General features: G+C 25.5%; 2 protein-coding genes across 3 annotated transcripts; one reads left to right on the forward strand and one right to left on the reverse strand.

Annotated features, from left to right (window-relative positions):
• Nucleotides 1-891: 891 nt before the first annotated feature.
• On the forward strand, nucleotides 892-4,565 carry LOC129615052 (zinc finger protein 813). Its single transcript, XM_055530142.1, has 8 exons — nucleotides 892-1,150; nucleotides 1,199-1,771; nucleotides 1,823-2,183; nucleotides 2,236-2,363; nucleotides 2,872-2,961; nucleotides 3,948-4,037; nucleotides 4,091-4,237; nucleotides 4,292-4,565. The coding sequence occupies exons 1-8, from the start codon at nucleotides 1,028-1,030 to the stop codon at nucleotides 4,361-4,363; spliced, it is 1,584 nt and encodes a 527-aa protein (XP_055386117.1). The 5' UTR covers nucleotides 892-1,027; the 3' UTR covers nucleotides 4,364-4,565.
• An 823-nt stretch (nucleotides 4,566-5,388) lies between these two features.
• Nucleotides 5,389-22,177, reverse strand: LOC129619343 (serine/threonine-protein kinase minibrain). Of its 2 annotated transcripts, none has more exons than XM_055534600.1 (8): nucleotides 21,488-22,177; nucleotides 17,935-18,059; nucleotides 17,295-17,429; nucleotides 16,034-16,205; nucleotides 15,768-15,935; nucleotides 14,255-14,541; nucleotides 13,560-14,196; nucleotides 5,389-7,929 (listed from the first exon to the last, which is right to left on the reverse strand). In XM_055534600.1, the coding sequence occupies exons 1-8, from the start codon at nucleotides 21,513-21,515 to the stop codon at nucleotides 6,857-6,859; spliced, it is 2,625 nt and encodes an 874-aa protein (XP_055390575.1). In that variant the 5' UTR covers nucleotides 21,516-22,177; the 3' UTR covers nucleotides 5,389-6,856. The 2 variants fall into 2 exon arrangements, with proteins under 2 accessions (XP_055390575.1, XP_055390569.1); XM_055534594.1 differs by lacking the exon at nucleotides 21,488-22,177 and adding an exon at nucleotides 19,430-19,840.
• Nucleotides 22,178-24,274: the final 2,097 nt, after the last annotated feature.

The raw sequence follows: 24,274 nt of genomic DNA on the forward strand, positions 1-24,274 counted from the left end.
TTGGATAGGCCACTAATACTCTCAGCGCCTCATATGTAATGCAAATGTAAAATATGTAAAAAGTGTAAATATGTAAACTAAACTAATACAAATTTACAATCGAAAAATTTAAAAAATTTCGAATTTACAAATTGGATCTAATTTGATCATGTAGTCAAAACTGCAATGCTAAACACTCAACTAATTAACAAGCAATATTGTTTATAAGTATTACCTTATCATAATATAAACTAATTTTGCATTGACTGAATTGGAGCATGACAAAATTGCATAAGACAAAATAGCACGAGACCAAAATTGCTTACGAACGGAATAATATTCGACAAATTTACATTTTTTTTCATAAGCACATAAATATGTATTCTGAAAAAAATTTGTTTCATTATTATTTCGTTTATATAGAAAACTAACGAAGGTATTACCCATTCTATGAATTTTATGCATCGTTGTACGTCCATATAACTTTTTTATAGTATACTTACTATGTGTAAATAAATTTTATTTTAATCACGTCAATATATAAATCGACATAAGAAATATTTAAGATTGTTACAAAGATCATCACAGAAAAATCTTTAATTTGAAATTTTTATAAAAATATAAATTCTATTTTCAATTTTACTCATGTAAAATATTTTCTATTTGTAAAATTTTCTTATGTAATTTTGTCCTCATTAATTATTTGTCTTTTATGTAATTTTTCTATATACAATTTGAAAAAAAAAGCAAAAAATTGCTTTAAATTCCCTCATTTTTATTAAATTTTGTCCTATTCTATTTTTGTAGTTGCCAACGGTTTAACCTATTTTGGTTATAGCTCTATAAACTCGGTTAATATCACAGAGGGATTGGCAACTGTCATATTAAGACAATTGTCTAAAGAAATAAATATTTACTTGCTATTAATAAAATATTAAAAAACTGAAATTTCTACATCTTAAGCAAATTAGTTGCCTAAAATTTTAAAAAATTCTTTACAGTTATTTTTAAGGAAAATAATTTCCAATTTGTTGTTGGCTATTTTATTATGTCAAATAAAACCTATGAACTAGATAAAATATGCCGCGTATGTTTAGTGGAGAAAAAAGATATGCGTCCACTTTTTGGTGAACTTGTTGCAGATATGCTTATGGAAATTGCTAGAGTTGAAGTGAGTTGATACTACAAGATTTAAATATACTAATATTAATTTTTTTAGATTGAAAATACGGATGGTTGGCCAGATAAAATTTGTATTCAGTGTGTTCACCAGGTTTCTCGATGTCATGCATTCAAAATGCGTGTTGAAAAGTCTGATGAAGAGCTTCGAAACTACATAAAGAGTTTGACTGTTATTATGGAAGATGTTGAAGAAGAGCACTTAACAGACATAAACAGACAAACAAATATATCAAATGCTACATCTTTAAAACAACAACATGTAATTCAACAATCAATTGAGCAAACTCTTACCACCCAGAGTACACAACGCGAAATTCAGCAAATAACAAGTACTACCTCGCCTTCGGTTTTACCGATTACATTATCTGCACAGTCATCACCAAGTTCAAGATCAATTGATATTCCAAACAATGTTAGGACTATTGACATCGGAAACACTATTCGTAACGTAGAACTTTCGAATGTAACACGAACTGTTGATTTGTCTACAACATCTTTAAGAAATATGGACGTGGATCCATTGCAATCACAACAAGTGGTGATATCTAATGGTAATATACACAACGCCCAAATAATAGGTCAAATTTGCGGACAGCCAATCACACAAATTGTAAGTGTAAATTAATTAAATCAAATAATTCAATCATGGTCTACCGTTCAGGTTTTACAAAATGGACAACCAGCTCAGTTATTACAAATACAACGAACTTCTGATGATAGATGTGAGATTATCGTGCAACAGTCCAGCCTTCAAGACGAGGAGCAATATTTTGAGGATGTGGTAGACTTAGATCCAGATGAATTGGAACATGCAGAGCAAAACATAATACAAATCCCTGACGACGTGGATGAAATAGAACTTGATGAAGAAGAAAATGCAACACACATTTCGCATGAGGAATTAACTTTTGAACTAGAACCTGAAATATCCGAAACTGAACCAGAAACAGAAATTGAACAAGAACTTGAACTAGAACCGGAAGTTGAAAACGATGAGGAGGAAGCCGATCCACAATATATTGGTACATTTTTCAAAAAAATTAACTGACTTTTATTATAACATTTAAATTTCAGCGGAGTTTATTAATTCTCAAATAACATGTCTTGGACCAGGACAGTATGCATGTAATTTATGTAGAAAAGAGTTTAAACAAGTAAAATGGCTCCAAACGCATATGAAGTCCCATTCAAATTGGATTAAGGTACACTTCTTTATACTATTCAATTTCCAAATTCGATTTTCTAAATTTTCTAAATTCGATTATCATAATAATTATTAATTTGAAAGTTTTTGAGAGCACATAGTTTTTGGAACTTTGCTTCATTTTATGCCCTTTATGACAGCTCAATCAATTTTTCTTGAAAATTACAATTTCAACCTGTGCTTATAAAACTTTTGCGTGGATAATGAAATAAATCAAATGTATTTAAACGCTAGTAAATAAATAAATTATTCGTGTTTATTTCATACAAAATTAGTTTGTATAGAATTGAATAGTTTGATGAAGAATTTCGTTTTCTGACAATTTTTGCTCCCAATAATTACGAAGAAACATTTTTATTTTTTGTGCTACTTTTTGTTATTAAAGTGCCAATTAATAATACCTGAATTATATGTACATACTTATATTTATTTCGTTCCCTCAAGAAGTAAAGTTAAGGGAAGGTAAAATTTCTGTTTGAAAATAAATGTTTTTCTTTTCATTTTAGGCAAATTGTAAAAAACAACCACAGTGTCAAATATGCGGCCGCAGTTTTAAGGGACCTGGAATGCTCCGTATGCATATGAAAACTCACGAGGTACACTTTCAAGTGTTCTTGTTGATTTTGATTTTTAAATCTTTCTAGAACAAAATAAGGACCGATATTCATTACCGAGCCCAGACTTATTTTAAAAATTAATAACTTCTTTAGCATAATTGTAAAGATTAAACGAAAATATAAAGATTAAGCTACGATTGCTTCGCTCAAAGCTTAACTTTAGGCCTTGTGAATACTAAAAAGTATGAATACATATGCAAAATTTATATTTGATTAAAAACTAAAAACAAAGAGCAAAAAAGTCTCGATTTGTTGCAGAAACCGTAAAAAAAATACTATACATATAACGCTAACTTAAAAAATTTTATCCAAATTCTTCTTGAAAAATTTATGAATTTACCACATTCGATCTAAAGGAATCTTAATAACTGTACGAGTATAGTATTGGAAAGTATTTAATTTAAATATATTAATATTAGCAACAATTTTTAGTTTCCTGCCACTTATTGGCAAAATAAGTAAAGTACATATTCTAAGAACTGTACAGTCGTTCAACCTATTACACATTAAAGCTGAGAGGAAAAGCTTTTTAGGTTTAGCATTATACAAAATTATTGACAAAAATTTCGACTCTTTCCGAATTATTCAACATTGTAATATTTTATATTTAAGTGTTGGCCGCTCACAGTTACATACTTGCAATATGGTAATCAATAATAATGGTGTTGCCTGCAAATTTTTACAAAAAAAAACCTTTTTCTGGCGATCAATTTTTCAGATTCGGATTATCTCCTTTGGCATTTTTAATTGACCTATAGATTCCGCAAGATTGAAAGTGACTTTTGTTTAGATTTACTTATACATGTACTTATGTACATCCGTACTTATTAGGTCTATAAAATCATATTCAATAATGAAAGTTGGTCCTTCATTTTTTTTATTGTTATTCTTTTGATGTTTTTTAACTACGAACAAATAAATTTTTCAAATATTTCAAATAAATTTTTTCAAATTATTTTGACTAGACTGTAGAGAAAATTCCAACATGTTCTATATGTGAAAAAACTTTTAATTCAAAAACAATTTTATACCGCCACAGACAAACTCATCAGCAGGTAATATAATTTAAGTATGTATAGTATCATGTATAATTTCATTTTTATTAAAGAAATCATATCAATGTGGAAACTGTTTAAAACATTTTTCATCTCCGTACACATTGTCATCGCATATGGTTAAAAAGCACACACAAGAGAACCCTAAGTTCCAGTGTTCACAGTGTGAAGAATTATTTGATGCAATTGGGATTTTAAAGGTATATTGTTTTATATTTAAGGTAAGAATATTTTTTTTTAGTTCAATTTTTTAGACACATATGCAACAAACTGGCCATAGTATACATATTTCTAAAACGGATTATATAAAGGCTGGCTCATCCTAGGTTTGAGAAAAATTTTTGGTGCCCAGGATATATTGAAATCAATATATAAAAACAGATTTACATTAATAGAATAACATATGTAATTAGAATATAAAAATAAATAGAAATTTATTTTAGTTAAATTTTATTTCTAGAAATTTATGAAAATAACATGTAAATATAATAAAAAACCGAAATTAATATATTTTTTTTATCAGCCCAATGTATTATACTTTTATATTAATAAAAGCCAAAAAATTTTTTTTTTAATCTGTACGACTGAAGATATTGGGACTTTCAAAAATACTCTTCTAACTTAGATTTTAATGCAAATATTATTCGGTGAATCAAAACAAAACCTTCAAATACAGCATATTCGACAAATCTTTACAGCAAAAGAAGCACGTTCGAAAATCGCAGCATGTTTAAAGATCTAAAGCACTTCTTTAGAAAAATCCTTTAACACTTTTAACTAAAATCATCGTAATAATCAACATTGACAAGGTATTAATAAATTGTGCAACAAACAAAGGCTCAAAAACAAAACATTCTAACACACACACATCCATTGATTTAGAATTTAAATAAAAGATTCACAATAAATACAAAATTTTTTAAATTTTTTTAGTATTTCACACGTTCTAGCCTTTTAAAGTAAATAGATGTCGTTGAGGAAGTAAATACAACTCGAATTATAAATTTAAGAAGAAATCTTTAATAAATTATTAATCAAAATTTCCAAAAAAAACAACTATATAAAGATAAATATGTTACACAGTTCATTAGAATGAAAAATACAATCGAACATGCTTATATGCGCAACCTTCCGAGCAGGTTTTTGTATTTTATATTATCCACTTTCTATTTGATAAGAAAAATTACATGGTTGCAAAGGAGCAATGCGTACAAAGGAGAGTTTTGCTTATATGCATGCTACTAGTAAGGGTGTTCTATTATACTTACCTTTTGATTTAATTAGCGTTAATTAACCTTCATACCTTTACTGGTTTATCAAGTTAAAATTGTTGAAAAAAAAAACTGTGAAATTTAAAAGAAAATTCTTGAAAATTCAATTTTACTTTTAAAGTCTATCGAAACATAAATCATATTCTATAATAATATATCAAATTATTTTTAAATCCACTTACATTCAAAAAAATTAAACCAGCTTGTAGTTTGTAGATTTAACATTACAGATTTTTTATTAAATTCGACTTATAAACTCAAAATATGTATTTTATTATTTAAAAATTCCGCTTTCCACCTATTTGCAATCTGATATTACACTTCGGAAATATGTACATTTTAATATTAAACTTATAGAGCAACTTCGTAAAAAAAAAATTTCAAACTTGTCCTAAAATATTTTTTATGTAAAAGTTTAATTTTATGTTTTTAGGGTATTAGAGTTTATTAGTTTAGCCTAAAATATAGTTAATACGTAAATTATGTTGGTATTTACTATATGCATCAATGTAAATGCATATAGTAAATAGTTTTATATTTTTATTTGTGCACTGTAAAAATTTAGTATTGGAATACATCCTCATGACAATTGAAATAATTTAATTATACCAAAGATTATTCTAATGATCTTTGATCATATATTTTCATTAAAACATGAAAACACCTTAAAATAAATAAAACATATTTTAATTAACTAAATTCGAAAGAAAATATTAATGAACAAAAATATTAATTCAATTAAAATTCCGACAACAATTTTTAATAAAATAAATTTAGTGCAAGTACAGAAAATTTATTGCTATGCATTAATTGTATTTCGCTTTCTCTCCCGGTAAAGGCTTTTATCATAGCGTATAAAACATATACATAATTGCATTATCTAAATTCAAATATTCGGTTAAAAGTGAATTATATATATTAAATTTTTAAATACTCTTTTAAATTTTGCTATATAATAAATAAGTAAAAAAAATTCTAACTTGAAGAAAACCAAAGCGAACTATTGTGAAATTTGTGAAACTCGATTTCTACATTTTTTACATAATATTATTAAAATAATAATTTTTTTTTCATAATATATACACATTTATATATTACATTTAATATATCTTCATACTTTTGTTATGTATAGAAGTTTCCTTGTGTTTATTTTAAGTTATTTTTTTAATTTGGGTACAAATTAAAAACTTTTTTATTGATTTTCGTTGGATGGAACTAAAAGTATTAGAAAAAGGTGAAAACTCTCCGAAATAAGAACTATGATTTCTATTGCGAGTATAAACATTCAATAAAAAATATAAAAAGCATTTTGTTATAAGTATTTTTTTTTAATTTCCCTAATTTCAATTTTTAATTAAATTATTATATGAACTGTTGACTCTAAAATAATTTCTTTAACATTTTGTGTAATACACCTAACACTATTTATATATATATATATTTTTTTAAAGTTTTTTCTGAAAAAAATTTGCCTTAATTGTTTAAGAATAAATTAAAAAATTTTATTTAAAAAAAAAATGTATTATTAATTCTGACTTTAATTTTGATTTATTGGACACAAACACCAACCATAGGAGAACCATCACTGCGTTCATTAGAGTTTGATCCACTTGAACCACTACTACTTGCATTTACATTATTCGTTGCTTGGGCTGAAGATAGTACTGAACTCGAGATTGCACCTCCGCTTCTTCCGGATAATTTATTCGATGATAAATTACTGTTTGGTGAATTAATTATTGTATGACGATCACCACCACTACTAGTGTTTCCAATATTTGAACTTATTGCACCGCTTGCATTATTCGCAACTGATGAAAAAGGATAATTAGTATAATGTTGCGCTTGATAACCAGTTATATTTGGTATTGGAGCTATGTCACTACTTCTTCCGGTACCACTACCAGTAACGCTGGAGTCAGTCAACATAAGGTGTGTAGCATTTGATATACTATTTCCAACACTGGGAACTGAACCTAAATCAATTGGTAAAGACGAATAGTGGCTAATAAATGATGAAGACATTTTATTGTGTGCTGAGGAACACGTGTTGTTAATATTATGGTGACGATGATTATGGCCAATACGATTTCCGTTATTGCTAGCGCTGTTACTTGTATGACCTCCTGCAATGTTATTATTGTTATTATGATGCAGGTGTCCAGCTAATCCAATAGCACTTAATGCATGATTTGATGTAGAATATCTCTGCAATCCTAATGAAGATGGTGGGGGTAACGATGATGGAACTGGTGGATCACAATCCATTGGATGAGAATAATGCTGGTTTAATATATTTGCGGACGATTGTTGATTATTTAAGTGAGATATGTTACAATTACTACCGTGTGAAGATGAATTTGATGAATTGGAGCCAATCGATATGGTTGACGATGGTGGTAATAAGGGTTGCATATTTTGCTGAACTAGCGTTGTAGCAACAGCTACCATAGGATTTTGTGAATTTTGTTGTTGCGGCTGCTGATCGTACAATTTCATTATTTGATGATCAACACGAATAGGGCGGTTATGACTTGAAGCCAATTGAGATGACTGACCACTCCCAGATAATGTAGATTGTAATGAAATTGAGCAATTCAAATTAGGATGAGAAAGCAAACCTGAAATTAAAAAGAATATATTTGTATACATATGTATAATCTATTTATTACGTTTATTTATATATGTAAGTATATAGAAAAGTTCATTTACGTTCTTAAAATACTCTTATGTATGACTAATTTATCGAAGTACGTACCTACTACAATTAATTTTTTTCATATTTTCAATAGCTTTTTTAGTGATGTGAGAGAAGGGCTAATAAAAATGGAAGAATATATCATGAAGGTGATCCTGACAAAAAAACAATTAAGCGAAACATACATGACTTATTTGAAGTTTCTAAAAAGAAAAAAAAAAACAACTTTTTCGATTTTTGGAGGATATTTGCTAACTGTTTTTTTAGTATGTAACCAAATGCTTATTTTGAGGACAAATTCGTTTGAACATGTTTACATTTGAACCCTCCGTTCTTTTTTCCGTCACATCTAAATGATATTTAAGTTCCATTTAGAGTTTTAATTGATGATTTACGATTCATCAAAACTTATATCAAATATATTAATTATGTATACGTCAGTAGAATTTTCTGTCATATGGCAAATGACAAAATTAAAGCCATGTGCAGCCAAAACTAGAATTTCGTTACATACATATACATATATTGTATTTACTATTTACATATATACATTGGCTGGATTGAAAAAGAAGCGTACGAGACATTGAGTTTGCAAATATCATACATTATGTTGCAAGTTGCCGCTGAAGGCTTCTTCTTTTTAAAATTTATGTATGTATTTGATTATCCTTTTGCTATATCGAGTATTTTACTTCCATTGTTAGTTTGATTTCAAATTCGCGTACTTTAATTTTATTTTCAATTTTTGTTTTTTTCTCGAAGTTCCTATTTTTTTACTTTTTAATGCAAAGTTTTCAATAATTTTCATTGTTCAAAATTGTTGAGTAACGATTGAAGGGACTACTCACTTACCTGAAAAATACATATATAAACCGATTTCTGTTTAAATTGATATTAAAAGGAGCGTAGCTTTGAAGGATTTAAACTTCTAACGAGCTTCTTGCGACGGTTACGAAAAGTCACTTGTGAAAGTTTCATATTTCGGCTCTGTCACAATGAACTATCAAAACGGTAAAATTTTTTTAAAAGGATCAGGCCTTATTCTCAAGATTCTCAAAAGTTATTAGGGTGAGCATCGCGAGGGAAAAACTAGTTAAGATGTAGTTAATGGGAAATTTGAAATCGTTGAGGGGCTGTGACAAGACAATCTAGATTGAAGATCGGTTTCTCGACATATTCTCTCCGTAGGAAAATGTCAAGAAACGGATCAATACTTAACGTACTAATTGATTGATTGTCAACAATAAAAGCAATCCAAGTATATGATGCGACGTTCTACTTCGATGAAGATATCCATGAAAAATTTTGTAAAACGATAAAAAGTCTGTCAACAATACTGTCATACAATGAGGTCATAAATTCAAGTTAAGGTGATGTTCATTCAGAAAATCGTTTTGAAACTTGTCTTGTAGGTAAGACTACATTCAATACAATATGGACTAGCTGCTTTCTTAAACGCAAAAGCAGCGTTTCGATGGTAATGATACTTTTTCGAAAAATCTCCAATTTTTAAATTTTTCAAAGAAAAAAACACTGTTTTTTAACATATTAGTGTTTATACATATTTTTCGCACTCTTAACCAAAGCTGATTTTCTAAGAGTCCTATAGGCACCAAAGGTTTTTTCCAAAAAGAAATTTTTACAAAATGCAGAGTCGATTACCAATATTGCGTATTTTGTTATATTCTTTTGGAAAAATCTTTAATCAACTTTACAATATGCTATGCAAATAACTGTAAACTCGTATATAAATATTTATAAGCTTGTAAAAAAAAACAAACAGCTGGTTAATACGTAAAGCTAAAAAGCATTAAGAAAGTTAATTATCAAAATATAAAACCATGTATATATGACCATGGTTTCAAGTAATGGATACACAAAATTTTAAGTATGTTTCAGTAAAAAGTGAAAAATAAAAAAATTAATACCTTGATTATTTATGTTGTTTCACACTGACGTTTCACCTTGATTCTGAAAAAAAATTAAATAGAGTTCTAAGCACGGTATAGATATAGGAAAGATTTTATGAAAAAAAGAATTTATTTGGAGGCAATTTTGGGACCAATTGATTTCCAGCTAAACGCCGAGAATTTTACGCAAACTTTTAATAAAAATTTAAATATCATGTAGTTTTTATCATGGAATTTTTTTTTCTTATTAATTCATCATCTTCTTAATTTCTAAAATAATAATAAATAATATTAATATCTTATGTGTAATTTTTTCCTAAGTAGTTTTGTGCAGCAACACTTCATGATAACAAAAATAGTTAAAATATTTTAAATGTATGAATTGACTCCGATAATTTTAAAGTTTCAATATAATTGTAATGAGATACATTCCCTTTTTGAGTGTACTTAAAAAATTTATAGAGTGTTCGGGTACGATATCTGTAACGCATATTATGCATAGCAATTATGCGTGCTTGCAATAACTTTCACTAATACTTACCGTTTTATTATCAATATTCCATTAAGGTCAAACAAAAGCAAGTGATGTAGGCAATAAAATCAAGTTTTGTGCGTTTTTCTTTTCAGTAATTTAAATTTTTAAAATTTTTGTAAAAGTAATTCTATATTGAACCGTTCTAAGCTCAAAATGAGTGAAGATTATATTGTTTTTTTGTAACAATCATTCTGTTACAAACAAAATAAGTTATTTACAACTTGGAACTCAATGTGCCCGTGCAGAAATCGAAATATGTTTTTAAAACTACATGTTCTAATACAAATAAAAAAACATATAGAAAATTTTAAAAACTATGACATTTCAACTTTCATGATTTTTTTAGTGAAAAATGATTGATTTTCCTGCGAAAAAAAAATATTCTCGGAACTTAAACCATCTGTAAAAATTTTTTCTTTATCAGAATTAATGCTTTTAATGCTTAATACGTATAAATTACTATTAACCTTATTAAAATTTGTTAATATAATTCGTCGTTGAGGACGTTTTACCATCCATTTAATTCCACTTCATACACTTTTTTGAATATAGTAAAAGTAACACCCAAAGAAGAGCCAATTTTCTAAGTTGATTTCGATTTTACGGACATTTTCATTTTGTTCGAATATCAGTACTTTAAATTAAATCTGATTCTTTTTATACCAAAAAGTTGATATTTCTGTAACAAATGTTGGTTTTTGGACCTTTTGGTCTGACTTAAATAACGATCGAACGTCCCAAAACAAGAAACTGTAAAGTATGCACCACAAAACCTTCTTTACCTCGTTTAAGCACATGTTTTATTTATTTGTTTATTTGCACATATTCATTTTAGTTTCTAATCTGTATCACAACTAGATCTCGTTTTAAAGAATGATTCGAAAGCCGTAAGATTTTTATGGTGCGGCGCAATTTTAAAAATTGCTGATTTTTAATTAGTAGCAGCATTGGGTTTCCAGCGGTAAATTGCGATGAAACGATAAATTAAAAATCTTTTTTTTTTCTTATAAATTCTTCCTTATAATTTTATGATAACCCTATTTTAGGACAATCAAGTTGATATACTTAAATTCAAAATTCCAGTTTTTAAAAAGGTTTCATTTAATCCAAAATTCTTATATGTATAGTTGTAAATTAACCCATTATGTATTAATATTTTGTGTCATATGTACGCCTATACTGCAATTGTGAATATAAAATGTTTTAAACATATAAAAATTTAAGTATTGATATATAATGTAACGGAATAATGTATATAGAATTATATATACACTTATACATATTATACACAATTGTACAAGGTTTTATCGTTTTATTTAAATAATTATTGTTTATTAACTTATTTTTATTATATACTTCAGCTTCTAAATGTTTTTCAATTTTTATATTTCTGTTTTATGTTCTAATTTTATGTATTTTTACGACCTTTTACAGTTCTATTAAATTTTTAGTTTAGTTATTAGTTCTGCTGTTATACTAAAGGATTTCTGTTGTTAATATTACCACTACTGCTGCTATTACTATGATTGCTGTTACCACTATTAACGGTTTCTAATATCGTTTGTTGCGTTGACTGATGCAAATGCGGCACGTTTGTTGCTGAACCAGAACTTGATCCTGATGATGAATTTGATGAAGAAAATGGATTATTAATAGATTCCCGAGGCAATACCAGTCATCGTCTTTCTTCTATTTTTTTTTTTTTATATATATTTTTGTGTACCGGTGTATTTAAACAATAAAAATTTTTTTTCACCAAATATAAATGTTTGAAGTACAATATTTATTAATAAATAAATTATGGAATATGATGCGACAAATATTATTATGACGGTTTCAAAAAATTTAATCCAATATACGAAAGCAAGAAGAAAATTGAAAAATGTTGTATTGTCATTAATTATAGTTTTATTAATTATATTAATAAAATATTAATAAAAGCTAAGAGTTATCTTGAAAAGTATTGGAAAACAAAATGATAAGTAAATAAAAAGTTTTTGGTATAATAATCAAAAAAAAATTTTGACAAATAATAAAAAGCCACTAAAAATTTAAAATCTGTATAAATAAAACATAAGTAAAAAATTTTAGATACAAAATTAAAGTGTCATATTCCTTAATCTGTTCTTGAGTCGAAATATCATAGAGTTGAGAATTTTAGGAATAAAATCAATAATAACGAACCGTACTCATTTGCAGACGAGCAAAACATTAAAAAAAAAACGGGAAATTTTTTTTATTTTCACTTTCTTTCCAATTGTAAAATCTGAAACTTGGTTTTCTTGAAATTGCTTATTTTTTAAATATTTTCCTTTATAATTAAAAAAAATGACTAAATGAAACCGTGTAGATTTAAAGATTTTGTACCATAGCGTATGTTCACGGATGTCGTTTTTAATTTTTTACTTCATAGAGTATTTAAAGACATAATAAAAAATAGTATTATAGTATTTTAATAGTATTTTCAATTGTCCCCTCAATCATCTTCTTTATGTAAAGAATTATGCTGTACCACTTTATTCTTTATTTGATACAAAATATTTAGTAAATTCGGAATAATAGTTCAAATACCTGGGTTATTGAAAAAGTAAAGGAACAGATAAAGAAACCAGAAGATATAAGTGAACGGAATAAAAATAGGGTTAGAAATATTTAATTTTATGGATTCTACTTTTTATTTAAATTTGTTATTTTATTGTTTCACAAAGTATAAGGAATTCCCGCTCCGTCATATTTTGGTTAACATGAAAAAATTAAAATTCTTTTGAAATAAGCAAATAATTCAGACACTTTTGGTATTTTATAAAATTAGCTTTTTAATTTAAAAGAAGGCTTAAAGTTTTGTGTTGCGTTAGTTTTTTGTAAGATTAAACTTATTAACAACCAAAACTTATATAAGCATTTTATATTTTCAGATATTCGAAATCTTAATAAAAAATTATTCCCAATTTATAGTCATGTATGGGTTTTGACATGTTCAAAATTAATCAAAAATGTACATACATGTATGTATACAACTAAAATGAATTAAACTTAAAATATGTACAAAAAAAGGTGTTAAATATAAAAAAAAAATATTTAATTAAATATATTAAATATTTTACGTACCGTGACTTTGTGAATCTGTATGAGATTGCTGTTGTTGTGACTGTTGTTGTTGAATTTGTTGATGTTGACCTAGTACCGATGAAGTTGATGTAACTGATGGTGATGATATTGATGACACATTTGCTGTATTAGTGCCTTCATCTGATGTACGTTTGAAGAAATTATGTTGCAAGGCATAATACGGTGTAACACGAGTTTTTGGATCATAATCTAACATTCTCAATATTAAGTCTTTAAATTTCAAATAATCTGATACTGAATGTCCCAATTCATCAAGTCTTCTGCCGCCTGGTCCTCCAGTTTCAACACCTAGTATATCATGTAATTTTCTAGAACCTGGTGGTTTATATTTGCGACCATTTTGACTTTTTTTTAATACATAACTACCATCTGTCAATTTATCAAAAAATTTTCGTGTTTTATGTGCTTGATCCAAGAGATATTTAGGTGGCATTCCTAATACTTCAACTATTTTATTCATTTGATCGATTTCATTACAGCCAGAAAATAATGGTTCGCCTGTGTGCATTTCGACTAATATGCAACCTAATGACCACATGTCAATTGCTAAATCATACGGTATTCCTAATAATACTTCAGGTGATCGATAAAAACGTGATTGAATATATTGGTATATCTACAAATTTTAATTCAAAATTAATAGAAATAAATAACAAAATATTTGATTTTCTTACTCGTTGTCCTAACTGACATGAACTACCAAAATCTACAATTTTAATAGCTGAACGTTTTGGATTACAAAGTAATATATTTTCTGGTTTTAAATCACAGTGTATAATATTCAGTTCGGGTGTACTCAGAAAGAGTAAAGCAGTACATAGCTGTTGGGCAAATTTCCGTGTTAAATTCAATGATACGCCACGAAAATTTGTATTTCGTAGTAAATCATATAAATTATAGGAGAGCAATTCAAACACTAAACATAAATGGTTACGCCACATAAAATGTCGTTTCAGTTTTACTAAAAATAAAAAATAAAATTATGTTTTAAAATTTAAATAATAAAATTAAAATAGTAATTTGTTATTAATTTATTGCTCTTTTTTGGTCTTCAAAAGTAAAAAACATAAAATTTCAGTTAAAATAAATCAGGTTAAAGTATGAAATTTTAAATTTACTTAATTTTATAGAGAATATGTAAGTTTTTAATTAGACTAAAATTTGTAATATGCATATTTTTGCTTAGCATGAAAATAGTATAAAAATATTGGTACTTATAGTTCCTTCTGTTATGAATATGCAATATATCTGCAAGAAGTAACAATTCTTTTTTTTTTCTGACTTAATTAATTGATTAATAACTTCAATCCTACTTTCTATATATGCAACAAATGGATCAAGTGCTTTTAAAGAATAATTTTAAACATATTTTAGAATTTTTAAATACTGTATTTTGGTCTTATTTTGTTCAGTCTCGAGTAACTCAACTCAAAATAAGACCAAAAAATACTCAACTTTTTACTGCCGAACAAGAGTGCGGGTACCTTCAGACATACATGAAAGATTGTCAGCGTAATGTGTAAAACTGCCGAATGTTAAATGATGCTTTGTTTCAAGGTGAACCAAGAATGCTTTTTATTTTTTTTATAAATCAATACTTGTGAGTACATTAACCATATTATCTTGAAATATTTTTGAATATGCTCGTAATGTTTTAATTCTCTAGCATTCTAACCAAATTTTTCTAATATTTTTTAGATAATCTGATTAAGTTGGATAAGTTGGATTTTTATAGAAAATTTGGCAAATTTGAGCTCATTTTAACTATATTTATACAATACGAACTGTAAGCATTCTGCTGACTGGAATTTGCTTAATTCTACTAGAAATAAAACAATATCTTAATTACATTTGCCATATAATTCAAATATGCAATTAACTAAAATAATTAGTAACTAAACTTTATTTAGTCTCGTTTTTTTCTATATAGAATGAATTTTTCGATAATAAATGTGTGAAATTTATTTTTATTATAGAAGATTTTTTCGTTAATACCTATATATTTATTAATGAATTTACTTTACCACTTTAGAATTTACAAAACAAAAATTTTCCTTAACGTCTCAAAACACTAAATACTTGATCTCATAATTAAGCGTTATCAATGCGATTGATATCGAAAATATTGTCTCAATATTGTTATTTTTGCTTAATTTCGATGTTTTTAAATAGTTATGAATAAATTACCTATATAATATTTATTTTCAGCGTCAGCTCGATTCATCATTTCTAAAAGCTTTACTTCAATTTGTGCCTGATTTAGGAACGGTTTTTTATTTTTAATAATTTTAATTGCAACATGACACTGTTCTTCATGGTCGTAAGCCTTTACTACTTGACCAAAACTTCCCTTACCTAAAATTATAAATTTGTATTAAATATACATATATTTTTTTTTTAAATTTTAAAAACTTATAATTACAATATAAACTAAAATATAGAATATACTTTACCAATTAATGAATCAATTTCATAACGGTCTAAGAACTTTTCACCATTTTTAATAATATAGTCATGGTTATCATCATCATATCCATCGTTATACAATTTTCTTTCCTTCTTAGTTGAAGAATCGTCTTCACCTTGAGTTTGCTGAGCACGTCGTTTTTTCTTAGCATAATAAACCTTTAAAATATTACAAAAAAAAAAAACAAGAAATCAAATTTACATAACCTTATCTTTCTGTAATATTAAATTAAAATATGTATTTGAATTCCATATTGCAATACATGTGCATTTTTCGTTATATAGTGACAAAAGTAATACATACATAATTATACATACATATGTATATGAATAAGGATTTCCAAACACTTCCAATTTTTGATTATAACAAAATTATGATTATAAAAATTGCAATTTGAATTATAATAATCTTAGATTTAAAAGAAAATAATTTTGTATCAAATCATATTTTTAAATTTGCAATGACGAAAAAACCCAAAGTCAAAGTCGAGAGAGTAAAAAAGTTGAATTGAGTCAAGATTTTAAAACATTTTTTTTTTACTAATTATAAAAGCCTGTAATCCGTTTAAATGATTATTACTTAATTATAATAAGTTTCAATTAAAATAATTTAGAATCGACAAATCGTATGATTTCGCCAACCAATTTGTAAATCTTATATAGTTATGTAACTTCAAACTTAATATTCAAAAAAATAAAATACACACTCCAATTAGTTGGAAATAAAACTAACCGAATAAAAATTGACATTAACGGATAAAGTGACAAATCACTTAAAAATCATATGATGTTAATAACATGGTAGAACATGTTCCTTTTGCATCAGAATTTTATATTGTAATTTTCGAAATAATACGTTAAATTTCCATGGATATGAAATGAGAATTGTATAAAAAAAAATACACGTATTTAAAATTACGATAGAAAGTCACATAGAGAACAAATTTCCTAAAATTACTTCCGTAATACCTCCATAACTCAATTAACAAAATGTCCGCCTAAAAAGCGGTATGTCACTGGTTCGAACTGAGTTTGAGGAGAAGAATTTTGAATTTTTAAGTATCACCTTGTATAAAAAATGTAGTTGTATAAAAAAATTTCTTTTTTTATTTAAAAAAAAAAAACATTTTTATTTCATCTCATAGTACACTTACACGTTATTATTACTCTTTACTTATAGGTATCAATAAAGATTAAAAATCATATAGTGAATGAAATAACAATTTTTTTATATTAACACAAACTCACCTCATTAATATGCTTGTATGTTTTTATTAAATCTACACTCAATTTCCGTAATGGTGCTAAAGCTGGGTCACGAAAATGCGTTGGTATCCTGGCTTGCATTGCTCGAACATCTGATTGTGACGTTGGACTAGATCGCTAAAAAAAAAAACGCATTCATAACTCAAAATATTGTTGCTTTCTTAATTTAAAATATAGTTATACTTATGTTAAATAGTCAATGAAACATTAAAATGATATTTAATAATTTGTTAAATTCAATAAGTTATTCTGTTGAAATTTGCAAAAACCCCATTTTTAATTAATTTTAAACAAATTTAAAAAAAGAGATAAATGTAAGAACCTTATTGTTCTTATAAAAATTTGATGAAATTAATTTGAATTTTTCTCTATTTAAAAAATTCTAATGAAAAAAGCTTTTATTTTATAAAGCCTATCCCAAAATGTTGAAATTTTCATAACGAGAATAATATTGAGCAATTCTAATGTCGGTTTTTTGCAAATTTTCACAAAACTATACTGTAGCTTAAATAATATTTGATTTGCTTTTATTTTATGTTTACACTTCGTATTTTATGCATATTAAAACGGTTTGCAAAATATTAGATTAAAGAAATTCTGTAGTTAAAAATTTCAAACTTACGTGATGTATAACATCTCGATGTGTTGCAGGTAATTCCTCTTCAACAACAAATCTTCCATATAATGGTGCATGCCGTTGTCTTCCTGTTTCCGTTCCAGATGAGACAGAACCGTAGCCGGCCGATACTTAAAAAAAAAAGAAAAATATATATTATTACAAACTCATTCAAAATAGTACTAAATATTGTAATAAATTGTGTGTAAAATACGTTATGTGGCTATATGGATAGGAAAATACAAAATGAAGAATAAAAAAATGTCTGAAACTAATAACCAACAAAGAATGATCGAAGAAGAATCAAACTGTTGATGAAAATCAAAAAATAAAAAATACGTAAATATTTATAAAAATCCGAAAAAAATGAGGCCAATCAACTGTAGTTAAATTGTTAAACCAAAATATTGACACTCTCTAATCTTGAAATGCAATTTTTAGTTCTGCAATTACTGCTTGATTGTTAAATCGTTCCGCGTACATCCAAGCAACTACTTAAACTTAAATGTTAAACGTTAACTAAAAATTGCAATCAATTTGTAAAAAATTACATGTTTGATTTCTTAATTGCATGGGACCATACAGTTGCATGTGTGCACTCTTGAATATAAAGCTATGGATTACAAAAAAGAAGTTAAACAGCTGAAAAATTGCATAACTGTCTGAACCCATATACTTATTAATAATTTACTCAAAATAAAAAATTTAAAAAACCTAAAACGCCAACTGTAGAAGTTGTCTTTACGACACTTCTGTGATTTCTACACAATGAAACTTCATAATGATAATGTTGTCAGACATAATCATCATGCTTTACTAGTTTCCAATATAGAGTATTAGATACGTCATGCATTTTATCAAAGTTGATTTTCTTCATGTTTGTCACAAGCCAATGAAACAAACCAATGTAATAGGAAATTATTTTAATTATTAAAAAATACGCATATATATGTACATATGTACATAACGTATTTAAAAATATTTTTGAAGAATATGCTACAAAATAAATCATACAAAATAGTAGTGAGATTGCATCACTATTATTTTGTATGATTTCCTTGAATTATTTTTACTAACATTAAAATTCACAATAGATTTTTTTTTCTTTTTAGATTTTATTTTTAACTTAACCTGTCAGTTCAAGTGTATAAAACTAAAGAGGAAACCATAATAACATTACACACACAATATAAAGAACAAACGTCAGAAGCATTATATTTTTTCTCACTGTTCTCTGTAACTTCGGATCAACGGTGTTCTTATTATACTATCTTATGAGAAATACGTTAATCATGTTTCTGTAGGGTAAAACAAAAATGACAGAAGCGTAGGTAGTTGAACTTTGCATTGTACTTTAACACAAATGTTTTATTACATTTTTAAATTAATTATTCACATGTAACTGTCACTTAACATTTAAAATAAAATTTGAAATATAAGATGTACATTGAAATAATTATGTAATAAAATTCATGATTAATTTTTAAATTTTCTCGCATACCATTTTCATAACCATCAAGATTAACGGTTCCATTATTGATGCGCCAACACTGATAATAATTTCCATTGTTGGCCGCTGAAACAGCTTGTAAATAACTTAAGGCTATAGCCGACATTTCTTCATGAGAAATAGAATTTCATGAATTGTAATTGAACACTACTTTTATAATAGAAAAATTTGAAATAAATTCATAATTTAAAATTTATTAAAACACTTTCCCTTTACAAAAAAAATCAAAAGAAAAATAATATTCTTAAATTGTTTAAACAACTGAAATTATTTTATTTTGTTTCTAAAAATATTTTCAGAAAAAGTTTAATTAAGGTTTAAATTGCGCCCGTGACCGATTCCTTCATTTTTTAATTTTTTTTATCAAACATTACAAAATGAACTGAGGTCCGAATGCGTGTAAAGCCGTTAAATTACTATTTTCATTGCATTTCTTTTATGACAAAAAAAAATTATAATAAATAAACCAAAATAGTTTTGCGTTTCCTTTCCTTTTTTTCTAGTGTCACTTAAAGAATTTCTCTAAAAATAAATTAGAAATTTGCAATAAGTTTGTTTTCTTCTCAAATTTACAAAAAAAAAACACCAATTAATTTTCACGAAATGTATGAGAAAAACTCAATAGAAATAAAGAAAAAAAAAAGAAAATTTGATGAGATCAACACATTACCGAACTATCGTCTTTTTACTTTTGATTATTTATTTTCCAAAAAATTAATGAAAATTTAAATGTCTAAGTCTCTATATCTGATATTAGCACAAAAATTTATCAACGATAAACTTAGACATGCCAAAAATGAACTTGAATGTAAAATTTTTGTGAAAATTGCTAAACAATCTGATAGAAAACATCACGCTAAAAATAATTCCATTGCGCTTTTCCCACTTTACATCAACAGTAAAATTTGGCATGTGAAATTTGGTGATGTTACAATACCTCATTAAATGTATGTAATGCAGTCGCTAAAAACAAAAATATTTACTAAAAGTTATTTATATGAGTTTTATGCTATTAAGATGACAAAAATCCTCTCACCAACATCAATAAAATTTTACAGATAATTTAAGTTTGACCCAGAAAGGTCGTAGGGTATATTTCACTCAAAAATGTACTTAATGAAAACATTGTTGACACTGTTTGCATGAAATTAGAAGGAAGGAGAGTCCTACGCTCAAAATAAAAAAAGAAATTTTGCGGTCGTAGTTGAGCTTTTTATTTCGTACATTAAACACAATATTCTAAATTAGTGTTGTCTTATAGCTGCTGATATTTTCAATTTAACGAAAAATTCATTAAAATATTTATTAAATTATATAATTATACACTAATAAAATTTTTAATGTAATAATATTAAAAATTTTAATAAATATAATATTGAAAATTTAATTAGAGTATAATTTTTAAAATGCAACTTACTTTTAACAATTTGTGTATATTTAACAACAATTACAAGATCTATTTATACAATTAGGATTTATTTTTCAAATGTTTGGCACGTATCATGCAAATTTACAACATCTTAAGAAATATTCATGACGTGTATTCATGTAAAAATAAAATTAGTTTAATTAGGCGTCTATCTTCAAATCAAAATACCAGAAAAAGGTAAAAAAGAAAAGTTGAAATCTTTAAATTTGAACTAAGTACAGTATTTCTTAACCTTTGCAACTGTTAACTTTTTTTCTATCATATTTGAAAGGTCATTTCCCTTAAACAAATGAAAAGACCTTATACTTAGAAAACAATTTACTACGTCAATTATTCATATACATACAAACATATGTATAAAAATTATAATATAGTATTTAAATAACATAATTGCATACTTTTGGGATGACAACAACAATTCAAAAAGAAGTATTGACATAATCGTCGAATTCGGTGATTAATCAAATAAATTAAATAAGCTATTTAATTTTTTTGAAGAAAAAACTTTTTACCATTAGTTTTCAAATTTTACAAAAATTCGGAAAAGGTTACAGTTTCGGAAAAATAAGGAGTTAAAAATGAAAATTTTTCTAAATTTTACATTTATGTATATTACTTACTTTTTTGTTTTGCTTTATCCATTAGCATAATAGTGACCACGCCAATTTACACAAAAAAAAATAATTACAAAAAAAAAAAAAATAATAATAGTTATAATAATTAATAATAAAGTGTTTTTACTTTAGAATAAAAACTAAAGTCCTTCTTGTTTTATCTTTTAAAAACACACACAACTCAATAATCAAAATTATTGTAAATCACATAGAAAAAAAAAATGTTACTAAAATATTCTCAATTTATTGGTTTTGTGAGATTTTATTTTTCCTTTTCCTTTTTTTTTTTTGTATTAACTTATATAGGGTATAAAATTTTCATGTAAATTTTTACTAAATTCCTGTCACATTACCAGTGCTTAATTATGGTAGTAGTGGTGGTATAAATTTTTAAACTTAATAATTACGTATATTTTTTCAATATTTAAATGTCTTTGTTGTTTTCAAAGTGTTCGCACTTGTTTTTTTTTTCTTTTTTTTTGTATTTTTTTTATTTAATTTTAATATTTTATAATATAACTTAAATAATTAATTATTTAATATTTTTTTTTGGGTTTTGTTATCAATATTTTTAAATAAGATTTTGTGTTTTTGAGTTTTAAATTTCATGTCCCAATATTTTACTAATTTGTTAATCAACATTTCGTTAAAAATTATTATGGTCTCATTAATGTTAAAAAATTAAGTATTGAAATTAATTTTTTAATTTTATATTTATTTCAATAATTTTTATAAAATATTTTAAATAAACATTTATAGAGTAGCACTTGGTTAGACTAAGTGTAATATAAATTACATAAAATTAGTTTTTGTTTTTGTTTATAAATACTTAAGCTTATATTTTATAATCATATGTATGTATAATTATGTATTTATTATATATATATACATATATATATATATATATATATAAATATTTATTAAATTTTTTTTTGCAATTTTGTGTTTTTAATTTAGAGCTTTTTTTTTTGTTTTGTTTTTTATATTATTAAAATTGGTATTCGTTCCATTTTATTTTATTTGAATATTTTTTTTTTTCTTTTAGTGCTTTCATATTTAACACTTTTCGCACTTTCTACCACTTATTTCTTTGTGTTTTTTTTTGTTTTGTAAAAAGTTTTTAGAAAAACACACATATTTTTACATACTTATATATTTACATGTATAAAAAATATTTTAATGTTTTTTTTTTTTCCTTTTTTTATTTTGTTGATGTTAGCAAAATTTTTTTAAGAAACTGAATAAAAATGGGTTATTTAAATTCCCATTCGGATTTTGTATCATTAAAAACAGATAAAGTGAGCATGTATGGCGATGCATATTAAAAATTTGATTTCATCTAATTTTCGTTTTTTAAATCTGATATTTCAATTAAAATCAAACAAGTCTTTGAAATCTCATTCAAAATCATTCATAAAATATTTTTTAATTATTTTGACGATTTCTTTTCTTGTTCTTCTTTATTTTATTTTGTGGAATTGTTGCAGTGTTAGTAACTAAATTTATTTTAAAACACTTGTTTTTTTTTAACCAAATTCAATAATTTCTATTTTACAATTTTTATTGTTATTTAAAAGAAATTAGAAAAAAAAACAATGATCTCATAAATTTGCATTATAAGAGTCATCCATTAAAACCAACCGATGAATTTAGAAATCTTTTTTAAACGTACAAAATTAAAAGCAATTAACATTTTTTTTTTGCTTATTTATAAAACTTTTTTACACAATTCACTTGTTTTTTTGTTTTTTTTTTTTTTACAATTAAACTAAAATATAAAAAGTTGAAAAAAAATCCTGAAAATAAAAATAAACATGTTTTTTAAATAATTAAAAAAAAAAATTTTTAAGTAAAACAAAATTAAAATTACAATTTTAATTTTATTTGGTCATAATTCTGATAAACGCATCACTGTAGTCGATAGGATATCTGCTCAGCTCAAAGTGTTAAAGGTTTGAAGCTTAACATTTTTTTCACGTTCTAAAATTTTCGATTTATTTACAAGTAAATTGAAAATTTTATAACGTGAATAAAAGTTTTATATAAAAACGTCGTAAAAATCTTGATTTGAAGTGATACGTTCAAAAGAATTTTTATTGAAATATAAATTTGAGTATTGCAACTTTAGAACAAAAAAGTGAATGATTTTACAATAAATTTTTTGATATTATTTGTATTTTAGCAATTTATATTTAAAGGAATATATTGACAGAAATAAAATTTCAAAGAAAAATAAAAATTATTTAAATATTTGTAATAACTTTCATCCAACCATACAAATACATATAAGAAATCTCATTATTTAATATCATGCAATATAATAAATTATTGCATATTTCTCGGATGAAAATTAAATTATCGTTAATACAGTGGTCGGGTTCGACAGCTAATATTTTGGTCTAAGACAATATTAATATTAATAGTAAGACACTTAACGTTAGTTTTTTACTGTTGTAGAAATTTGAAGAAAACTACAGTTTTGGTAAAAAATCTACAAGAAAAATTATTCTTTAATTGTGCAAGCTATTAAAATTGTGCAATTAACCGTAAAATTATCCTTAATTTTAATAACCATTTTGTCATTGTAACGTTTAACTTTTTAAATTTAAAAAATGTTTGTGATTTTGATGCAGTAAATTGTCAAAAAATAAAAGTTTCAGAAATCTTTCAATTTCAGAGTAGTAAAATGGACAAAAATTTTGAGAAAACCTATTGATGAACAAAACGAAAGCCAATTACAGGTTTTTGGTGAAATATGCTTGTACAAAAAAAATTTCACAGTTTTGTATTTTT

The sequence above is a fragment of the Condylostylus longicornis genome, unplaced genomic scaffold, assembly GCF_029603195.1.
Source record: "Condylostylus longicornis isolate FDR11 unplaced genomic scaffold, ASM2960319v2 ptg000001l, whole genome shotgun sequence".
Lineage (NCBI taxonomy): Eukaryota > Metazoa > Arthropoda > Insecta > Diptera > Dolichopodidae > Condylostylus > Condylostylus longicornis.

Bases quoted from the DNA above. Each gene is read 5' to 3' on its own strand.
- LOC129619343 (XM_055534594.1), bottom strand. From the start codon at position 19,544: ATGTCGGCTATAGCCTTAAGTTATTTACAAGCTGTTTCAGCGGCCAAC. The intron at 18,060-19,429 runs GTATGCGAGAAA...TTTTTTTTTAAG, and splicing joins TCTTGATGGTTATGAAAATG to TATCGGCCGGCTACGGTTCT. The intron at 7,930-13,559 runs GTACGTAAAATA...TTTTAATTTCAG, and splicing joins TACAGATTCACAAAGTCACG to GTTTGCTTTCTCATCCTAAT.
- LOC129615052 (XM_055530142.1), top strand. From the start codon at position 1,028: ATGTCAAATAAAACCTATGAACTAGATAAAATATGCCGCGTATGTTTA. The intron at 2,184-2,235 runs GTACATTTTTCA...TTTAAATTTCAG, and splicing joins AGCCGATCCACAATATATTG to CGGAGTTTATTAATTCTCAA. The intron at 2,962-3,947 runs GTACACTTTCAA...TATTTTGACTAG, and splicing joins TGCATATGAAAACTCACGAG to ACTGTAGAGAAAATTCCAAC.